An 11,340-nucleotide genomic window follows, 5' to 3' on the forward strand; every position below is an offset into this window, starting at 1 on the left:
TTAGAGACTTAATCGCGCATTTCAGCCTTCTGAGACATAGATTTGTATACATACAAAGACCGTTTTAAGAATCTCTAATTAAGTTGGAATAAATTCGTTTTGAAAAAAGCATGTGAAAGAATCGCTAAATGGCATTTGTCCAATTATGAGACATTAGAAAGAACTGACCTGAATATTAATCAACCATACATAGATACATATATTGCATGTATTTTTCAAACTAGTATTAGTAACCAGTGCATGATGGACTATCCTTAACTATACTAGTGATAGAGCTATCCTTAGCTAGTGATAAACGGATTAAGGTAATTTAAAACAACATTGATTTATTCAAGAATGGATCAAATCCCCTACCCTAAAATTATCATTTTAATTTCATTCAAAAGAATTAGGTTCTCATGTATAATTTGTTCGTACAGTTATGTGTAATACTGTCAAACTTAAGAAAAAAAAATATTTACACACTATGCTTTCATCAAAAAAAATTAAAGAAACATTTCAATAGCAACATGATGATAGTACATAAAAGGATTGTTTAAAACAAAATTGCAATGCATTCTAATAAAACGTGAGAAAATAAAACAAATAAACAAACACTTTCATATAACAAACAAAGAACTTAACATGCCAGTCTGAGAGGCAGCATTTACCCCAAAACAAAGTACTTCATTAACAAACTGTTTCAACAACTTGTGTGTTACATATATAAACTACGATAATCATGATAATAATCCTTCAATGGAGGACTTATTAAAAATTGACCAGCCTCAAAGGACCAAAACTAAAACGCCTAATCAAAATAATTCTTCTTCAAAACGTGTATTTTTATACATTGTATACATACTGAAAGAGCAAGATTATTCAATATTTTCAAAGTTTGCATACAGATCTACAGATAAAACAAACAATTTGTATAAAGTAAAGACTTTATAAAATAAAGTAAACGATCGGCATACAATTTCTGGAGTAAGCGATATACTTTATACCACGAAAACATCAGTCAAACAAGTGTCAAATGTACTAGTGCGATACTAACCATGCGAGTGAAAAATGTCCATTGAACGAAACACATTGCATATATTGTCATAAAATTGAACTGCTTAATGCTGCTGAAGTTTTAACATTTTGTTCTGTCTACATGGAAGTTACGTTTTCGGGAAACTTTTATTTAGACTCCCTCCTCATTTTCTTTCATTTTATAACTTCAAACGATTGCAGTATTATTATTTACAGCATACGAGACTGAATATTTTGCAAATACATGGTGCAAACAATGATATCTAATTTTTTTTTCTGTATAAAAATGAAGGAAAATTAGGCATATGAAAATAATGAATTTTGGAAGGTCCATTACACAAACCAAAGCCTATTTTATCAGAAAACTGTTCAATATATATATATATATACGCTTATTGCATGACTTGCCGGTCAACTGTTCTGACTATTGCCCAAGGTCCAAAGTATCTTATTAACTGATGTCAGAAATGTATGTTCATATTTCTTTTTCAATTTTGACTTACTCCTAGCAAAATTAATTTTGAACTATAGACACGTCAATAGCACAAAGTATAGACCGGCAATTTATATATATTAGCATTCTTGTTATTAACATCTTATATTGTGAACTAAACATATCATTATTAGTTTTCTTTCAGCTCCAGTTACTATGGAGGCTGTTAAAGAATTTATCAACACATTTTCTTATCATAACAGACAGTTTATCCCTGTCATCATTTTTGACTGACTTCCTTGTTTTCCTGGAAACCAGCTTCTAACACATTTCACAACTTAGCTATTTGTTAGGTCCGAAACGAATATTACTATGTCTTTCTAGAAGTTTGGCTACACAAGTCCTCGTCTTTTCCAGTATTTCGCTTGTACTGGATATTTCACTTGTATCATCAGATAACTCCGAAACAGTTTTTCTTTGCTAGAGAATGACATAGCCTGCTATCATTTGTTGATAGATTATATAAAAGCAAGTGTAATATTAATAACAAGTATTTAAGTATTTATTATTCAGGAGAGGAAAATACCGGGTTAGGTACTCGTATACTGATTTCAATGCATTTTCGACTATTAATGGTCGCATATCGTTTAATCAAAATGGATTATAACATGCGCTATCCTACAAACATAGATTATCAAGCAGGTCGTCGAATCTTTATTGCAACACTACTTCCATCTTTATTGTTGACACGGTAATGTAATACTATTTTGTGTTTCCCACTGACGTTACGAGATACATTGAAGATAAAACGAAGCTATTTTGAAATGTGATTTGATATTTTGTGCAGAAAGGTCGTAATGTGATTCTCGGTATGAAGAAGAAAATATAACGAAACACAGACTAGGTAATGATTCTGGAATACAAAATGTGTTTGTACGATTTTGATAGTTAAAGGGGATGATGAATATAAATGTTAAAGTTATCTTTAGACTTGTTCCAGCATGACTGCCTTTATGACTTCTTTATCTACTCCGGATGTTTGCAAAATTAACTGTATGTAATCTCAGAAGTTGCTCAGTGATATTAAGCATTTGTTAACATATTGTCTTAAGCCTGTAGTTTCTTTACATTTTACTAATTATTGACATCCATCGCTTCGGAATCATCCACATCTACCCCAGAGTCAGTTGACAGAGAGCCATTATTTGAGTTGTTGAACTTGTACATCTCTAGGTCTGAACAACCGAAAGCTCTTAAAATATCGCAGATAGGGGTCACAAACACTCTGCCTTTAATGCCACCTTCAACAATGCCAATAGCAACAGAATCGTGATGATCTCCTTCTATCAGTACCAAAGCCCCCGAGTGCCCGGGTTCTGCAAAAGGCTCCATTCCTATTTGCAGAACAACTAACTGATCTTTAAGACTATATCCGAAACTATGTCTATTTCCTTCATTTCTTTCTTTGCGAACAACTGCTCCTTGTAAAGCAAAGCTCCCTCTAGTTATACCAGTCGTCATACCGTATTTGAACACTTCAGTTCTTGGGCTAATGGACGATGCTTCACAGACAACTCCCGAATTGTAAGTTAGCGGTCTGTTTTCATCAAAACCTGAAAACAATTTTCCAGATAATGTGATACAAAAAAGTCAAAAAAATATAAAAAAAGATGTTAGATGCAGATCAAGCGTTTGTAATTGAAAGTACTTCCGAAACAATATTATATTGACTTTGTAGATACTGTAATAGATAAAATAAATTGAGAAGCCGAAACAGAAATGTTCTCTGCGAAAGTGGAAGGCTGGACCCAGACGTAAGTTTTGATTACAAAGAAGTTACGACTAAATCATTAATATGATGGAGAAACCTTAAAGTTATACTATGACAAGAGACTATACTTATCATTAACCCGGATCAAAATATTTTAACGAACTGACACTAGTAGAATTTAAAGACAAAGATTTTGGAAAAGAAATACATACATGTTCTTAAACAACCAAGCAAAACATAGAGAAAAAAAAACAAATATAAAACACATAGAGAACATAAATAAGAAAAGCTAAACAACAAAATAGTCAAAAGGAATTATAAATACATATCATAATTGAGCATCACTATGGAATGGTAACATGAAAATACTGTTCACAAAACTGTGTAATCAGTTATTGAATCCAGATTACATAGGGAACGAATTCTGTTTCCTGCTAGAAAAACTAAGCTTTAAACTTAGATATTATTCTGTGGAACATCTGTAACGTAGTTCAAATGCTACCAGTTGTACTTGCGTATAATATACTTAATATACTCAAAGAAAGAGAGGCATAGCCTATCACAATGTAATTCTAGTATCATTTTGGAAGTTAAAATATGTAGATATTTGCATGTTAAAACCAAAAGTGTACCTGCTTGTATGTCATTGAAAGCTATCGGAAAACTGCCATCTTCTGGATGTCTTTCTTCTATGCGAAATAGGGCTGCTTCCATCCCTGATGACGATTCATCACCGGACTTGTAAACGGCCATTACAACTCTACCGAACGGTGCGGATTCGTCATTCACTGGCTGAAACACTGGTTTATCCAAACCATCTTTGATACCGCAATACTTGATAAAGTTCATTTCCTCACTGGAACAAAGGACGTGAGCACAAGTGATTCCACACATCTTGTAAACGGGATGGTTTACAAATCCTCCAAGGGTACCACCAAGTAAATGTTTATTACTATCAAGGATTTTTGCATGGATAGCCAGTCCCATCTTCAGGTGTTCATGAAATTCGTTTGGCCCGCCTTCGTAAGTTTCGAATTTACCTTCCAGAACATCTACCTTATATCCATCAAGTTCTTGCGGAAAAGGGTCCTCGTGTATTGGTATACAACCTTTCAAAGGAACATATAGTGCAATGCATGGTTCATCGATAATGCTATGATTGTCTGAATAATATCCCTTCGATTTCTTTAAACTTGGTACAATAACGTTAATATTACTGTGCCTTTCAAGAAGATCATCTGCATGGTGGGCTATACATTTTCTCAACTCTTCAAGTGTATTATGTTTTGTGGATATAGCATGAGTTTCATCTGATAACTCCCTAGCACGTACGATTTCGCTTTCATTGCTGAATGTGTTTTGAGAAACCAAGTGATACTTATAATCTTTTAGATGAATGTTTCTTGGTGTATCCGTCGTCGTCATCACAACGAAAACAATAGAGATTGTTCCATCTAAATGACAATCTTCCATACGGTAAGATGCCCAGACATCAGCTATATCTTCTGCTGTGCCCACGACTTGCTTACAAATCATACGACAAATATTAGAAAATGTTGCGGACCGTCTCCCTAAATGACGACATGCTGTGTGGAGTTCTCTGTTAGATGGTAGAACATTTTTATGTACAAAGTATTTCGCAAAATTATCATAAGCCCAAAGACATGTTTCATCAAGGTATTGTTCAGGACCACCTGAAAAAATATCTAAAGACATTCAGTAGACAGGAATAGTCTATTTTTACGTATAATATTACAAAAGAAGAATGGTAGTTCCTATAATGGACAATAGTGACTATAAATGTACAAACTTATTGACAAAGAAACTTTAAAATTCAGATACCACTGTTACAATCTTTTCAAAATAAGTTGAAGATAATAAGGTTCTTTCACTGGTTGTAGGTGCAGACGGGAATATCCGGCCTCGAGGGTAACTGTTTAGTCGGTAACGAGGCTCCCTGCAGAGTTACTGCCTAAACAGTTACCCGAGAGCCGGATATTTATATCTGTACCTATAACCAGTGACAGAATCTTTTTCTTGCATACCGATTTCAAGAAAAAATAATAAAAATACAATCAATCGAACGGCTTTCTTTCTAGAACTTTTTCTTATAGCAGTGTATTTAAACAAAGCGCGGGAAACCAACGTCCGTAAACAGGAAAGACGTCATGACGTTTCAAAACAAATAACAATGTTTAGTTCCGGTTTTGTTTTATCATTTGCAGCGTAACGTTATGAATTTTAGATAAAATAACGTGATTTGAATCGAGAAATATACTATCAGGAACCAATAGGAACTGTCAAGGTACCGAATTTTTATTCCATATTTTAAATAAAATATAAATTACTACATAAATCTTCTACATATATGTAGTTCGTAATACGTCATTTACAGAACGAGAGTCATCTTACACTCCGTGGTGTAAGATGGATTTTTCCAGCACCGGTAAAGATCCCGGAAATCCCCGTCTGATATGCAAGAAATGTCTGTCCAATATGTTTTGGTTGTCAGATGCAATCATATACATATTGTATGACGTTTAAGGAAATAGTTAAAACCATACTTCCTCGGTACCACAACTACAACATATATACATTTCTATATGGAGACGCCCTGACATCAACAGTATCTACTGCTCTGTCCATGGATTGAATGTCATACTACAAAAATCAGGAAATGTTAGGGACTGTCTCCCAAACTTACGGTTTTCTGTGTAAAGTTCGCTGTAAGATGGCAGATTTTTTGCTGATAAGTAGCCATCACTTGTAGCATCATTTGGCTTATTATATTCATCCCAACCTGAAATATATTTACAGACATTCAACAGGATAAACCAGCCTTTTGATAATCAACTTTTATCGAAAGAAAAGCAGAAGTTGCTTTATTAAATATATTATTGCTGATTGTCTGATTCAACCATACAAATAATGCGTGGCGTGTAAAACGATAGTTAAAACCTACTTCCTTCGGTACTAACACAATAACATATGAACATCTCTTCTGCAAGGAATGAAATAAACTTTGTTATTGCCAAGCAATGCATTCAAGTCAATCATAAGGTTTTCATTGTTAAAATAAAACTATTGCCAAAAAAGTAAGGTTCCCTGCCAGAACGGCCATTTGTCACATTTGCTGTCATAAGTATCACATGTTTGAGTTTTTATTTCATTTTATTTTTGTTCGGTTTAACGTCGCAACGACACAATTAAAGGTCATATGGCGATTTTACAGCATTGATTGTGAAGAAAAACCGAAGGACAACCTGACTAAAGTACATCTCCTATTACGATACGCTTAGGATCTGAAGACGAGCTATTGATAGCCTCTTTCTGACGACCCTTTCGCTAGCCAATCAGAGCTTACCTTACAACATTTTGCAAGTCTATATTAAGCCCGAATTTGTCATATTTAAAATTCTAATTACGTTAAGTGACAGATATCCGGTTAGCTTAGTCTGTAGGGCACTTGCACTGTAAGCGAGGGGTCCTGGGTTCAAGCCCCGGTCTGACTGCACATTTTTCTTACTCATTGACATTCGAACACGTCGTCAGATTGGTTCAAATGAAAATAGATTGCGAAAAGAAAAATAGCAATATTGGAAATCCAAAATATACAAAAGACGATTGTGAATGGGTTATTCTCATATCTTCGTTTAAAAGATCAAGAACTTTAGTCAGATTGACCGCAAGTGCCCCTCCGTGCGTTATTTCATCACGAGTGGGCATCTGGGTAGAACCACCGACCTTCTGTAAAGTATTTGGGTGGTGTCCTCACATGAAAAATTCAACACATTCAACGCACCAAGAGGGGCTCGAACCCACATAGATGAGGGCCAATTGATTTGAAGTCAGCGGCCTTAACCACTTCGCCATGGAGGCTCCCTACATGTTTTAAATTGAAACAAACCATAAAAGAATATGCATATTTTCGAGATAAATCACCAGTAATATTTCATAAAAAAATATAGCTGACTGATGGACAACAGACGTACGATCTGACGGGTATAGGCACAAATTAAGATGACCTTTTTATTCTTCATATTTCTTTCTAGTTATAATTCCAGTTTCATTTATTAAAATTATTCTTGTATCTGTAAGTTAAAGTTGAATCTATGTTATTCATTTGTAACTGACAGAGCGGTCAAATAAAAATGTGCCTGTTTCCCGATTGTTCTTTACCTATTTCCTAAATTTCATGAAAAATGAACCTTTTAGATTATCGCAGCATGAAAATGTAATGTCATGCGTTTTGACGATTTGTTGCCATATTAATAGATATAGCAACAGAGTATATGGCCATACATTATCATCTATATCCCAACTATCCATGTTATATCAAATCTTACAAAAATCAATATTTTTTTTTCATATTTATGAATTGTTTGCGACTATAGCAACCACATTTAATAAAGAATACAACAGTATCTAAGCACCAAAATATGTTTCAATCTTGTGTTGTAAGGCCCTCTTTGGACGTATGCCATCGACATCCCGAATATCTTGGATTAGTTTTCGCATCAATTTCCTTCCAGATTGAATTTTATCACAGAGTCCAGTTTTATTCTGCATGGCATTTTACATCTAAATGGATTGTTTTTCATTATCCGAAGAAATTCTATTATTGGGAAAGGTTTTGCGCATCTCATATGCAGTGAATTCTAGCGTACGCCTTTAGTTACAATTCTATGAACAGAGTAACTTTAATAATTTTAATTTCAAAGTCTTTGAATTCTCTGTAACTGAGTTTGGAGCTGTGCTTGGGCAACTGATGTAGTTACCCAAGACAAATGTTACAAAATGTGGAAATAAAGCATACTCAGATTTATTCAAGATGATGATTTTTTTTTATTTTACACAGGTAAAACGTTATCTAATTAGCATCATTCGCTCAGATATTTTAGGGTAAGTTTTCAAATTCATAAATTAAATATTGATGTATTTATTTCTTGCTTAAAACACCGGCGGGAAGTTAGCAGTAGAGCAGTAGCAGCAGTAAAGTAGTATTACTACTGTGCTGCCATAAGGTAGTACATGTAGCAGTAAAAGCAGTATAAATGATACTACCGCTGAATGTTATAGCAGTAGCAGTTGTATTTCTGCTTTTACTGTTGTAAAGTTACTGCTGTAAATGTTGGCTGTTTAAGCAACAACACTAGTGTTGGAAGTAATAGCAATAACAAAAGTAGTTGGAATTTGTTGGACATAAAATTTTAAATCACAGGTGCAGATATGTCTGTTCAATATGTCTGGGTTGTCAGATGCAACCATGTACATATTGTATGACGCGTAAGGAAATAGTTAAAACCAAACTTCCTCGGTACCACAACTACAACATATATACATTTCTCCATGAAGACGCCCTGACATCAACAATATCTACTACTCTGTCCATGGTTTGCATGTCATAGTACAAAAATCAGGAAATGTTACGGACTGTCTCCCAAACTTACGGTTTTCTGTGTGAAGTTTGCTGTAAGATGGCAGATTTGTTGGTGATAAGTAGCCATCATCTGGCTTATTATATTCAGCCCGACCTGAAATATATTTACAGACATTCAACAGGATAAACCAGCCTTTTTGATAATCAACTTTTATCGAAAGAAAAACAGAAGTTGCTTTATTAAATATACATTTGTATTATTGCTGCTTGTCTGATTCAACCATGCAAATGAGTGACGTGTAAAACGATAGTTATAACTTACTTCCTTCGGTACTAACACAATAACTATGAACATCTCTTCTGCAAGGAATGAAATAAATTTTGTTATTGCCAAGCAAGGCATTCAAGTCAATCATAAGGTTTTCATTGTTAAAATAAAAGTATTGCCAAAACAGTAAGGTTTCCTGCCAGAACGGCCATTTGTCAGATTTGCTGTCATACGTACCACATGTTTGAGATTTTATTTCATCGTATTTTTGTTCGGTTTAACGTCGCAACGACACAATTAAAGGTCATAAGGCGATTTTACAGCATTCATTGTGGAGAAAAACCGGAAATCAACCTGACTAAAGTACATCTCCTATTAGGTTATAACACACTAAATAGTTGTTGTTCTTTATTCTATATAAAATTGACCTATTTCCAATGACCGCAGCACACATCAGGACCCATTTTAAATTTCTGTAACTTACATTTTCTTCAAGAATATTGTCAATGCTAACTAAAAATCAAAAGAAAAGTGGGGATCATGTTTGATGCAAGAAAAATAATTTCAGTCAAACACACAAACTGCAAAATCAGCTAAAAATGAGACCCCAAATTATACTGGTGGTGTATGATCTAAGTTTCCATGAAAATTTTTGTCATGTTGTTATTTCATTATGAAAATGTTACCTACATGTCAAGCATAGATCTGTCATGTGATTTTAGCAAAAAAAAATGCAAAGAAAATAAGGAAAATAGCTCTACAGAGCAAAAAAACTGAGGACTATTTGTATCCGCCATTATCTACCATTTTCTTTTCGCGCCATTTTTCTATTTAGTGTCTGTATGCCTATTACGATACGCTTAAGATCTGAAGACGCGCTATTGATAGCCTCGTTCTGACGACTTTTTCGCTAGCCAATCAGAGCTTACCTTACAACATTTTGCAAATTTATATTAAGGTATTAGATCACTAATAGAGAATCTCCTTTTTGAAGAGTATTCAATTCCTACCATAAACCTTGTTGTACTGCAATCCTTAGGGGGCGCAGGTTCAAGCCCTCCTGGGACCAATATTTTTTCCCCTGATTTTCATTTTTTCTAGTAAGTTTTTACTTCTTTCAAGACTTATTATTGATTTCTTGTACAAAAATGGAAAAAGATGAATCTTATAAGCGATTTCTTGGAGTCCCAAGTGAATTTACTACTTAAACAGAAGGGGTAGAGTTACACATCTTTAAAAACATTGAGTTTCACGCGGTGAAAGTTCTCTATTTTGCTTTCACTCTTAGAATATATATTGTGGAAGAAATTTAAGTAGGTTTCACGTCTGCCCTTAAGGTTATTTTTAAATGGAGTAAGCAATATTCAAAACGCCTTTAGTTACAATTCTATGAACAGAGTAGCTTAAATAATTTTAATTTCAAAGTCTTTGAATTCTCTATAACTGAGTTTAGAGCTGTGCTTGGGCAAGTGATGTAGTTACCCAAGTCAAATGTTACAAAATGTGGGAATAAAGCATACTCAGATTTATTCAAGATGATGATTTTTTTTATTTTACACAGGTAAAAGGTTGTCTAATTATCATCATTCGCTCAGATATTTCGGGGTAAGTTTTCAAATTCATAAATTAAATATTGATGTATTTATTTCTTGCTTAAAACACCGGCGGGAAGTTAGCAGTAGAGCAGTAGCAGCAGTAAAGTAGTATAACTACTGTGCTGCCATAAGGTAGTACATTTAGCAGTAAAAGCAGTATAAATGATACTACCGCTGAATGTTATAGCAGTAGCAGTTGTATTTCTGCTTTTACTGTTGTAAAGTTACTGCTGTAAATGTTGGCTGTTTAAGCAACAACACTACTGTTGGAAGTAATAGCAGTAACAAAAGTAGTTGGAAGTCGTTGGACATAAAATTTGAAATCACAGTTTATGATTTATTGGCCGTCAAAATACCTTTAAAGCTGATTTATTAATATTTTTTCTTAAGTATCTGAAAATGGGCATATAACTTTCTTACAACTGTTTCTCACAACATTCAAGTGGAATTTAGGATACAGTTAAAGGTATCGATATTTGTTGGTATGTTTGTTCAATAGAGATTTCAAATTACATCGTACACGGATGTTCAGTATACCGACGGCATTAATTCTATTTTTTTAGAATTTTATAAACGTCTGAAAATGGGCTCGAATCCTTCTAATGCTGTAAATTACAGCGTCCATGAGGACTTGAGAATGAATCAAAACGTTTGGATACATTGCTAGTATGTACGTCTAAATCATACTTTATATTACATTGCCAAATAATGTTCAATATGCCGACGACATACGTCTAGAAAAGACCTAATCACAAAATTGGACCATGTTTTGGTGCTCAGTAAATGCTATATTCTGCAATTTTTAGTCACTAGGGTCTTTATGAGATATGAAATGAATTTAGTTTTAGCAATTTATGCATTATATGCCGACAATGA

At 34.0% G+C, this 11,340-nt stretch overlaps 1 protein-coding gene across 1 annotated transcript; it reads right to left on the reverse strand.

Moving 5' to 3' along the window:
* Positions 1 to 2,017: 2,017 nt before the first annotated feature.
* LOC123539328 (uncharacterized) lies at positions 2,018 to 9,692 on the reverse strand. The gene is made up of 5 exons (XM_053536256.1): positions 9,674 to 9,692; positions 8,672 to 8,755; positions 5,926 to 6,021; positions 3,854 to 4,915; positions 2,018 to 3,063 (listed from the first exon to the last, which is right to left on the reverse strand). Exons 1-5 carry the CDS (start codon positions 9,690 to 9,692, stop codon positions 2,585 to 2,587), a joined length of 1,740 nt encoding a protein of 579 aa, XP_053392231.1. The 3' UTR covers positions 2,018 to 2,584.
* Between the last annotated feature and the right edge of the window lie 1,648 nt (positions 9,693 to 11,340).

The sequence above is a fragment of the Mercenaria mercenaria genome, unplaced genomic scaffold (assembly GCF_021730395.1).
Source record: "Mercenaria mercenaria strain notata unplaced genomic scaffold, MADL_Memer_1 contig_872, whole genome shotgun sequence".
Lineage (NCBI taxonomy): Eukaryota > Metazoa > Mollusca > Bivalvia > Venerida > Veneridae > Mercenaria > Mercenaria mercenaria.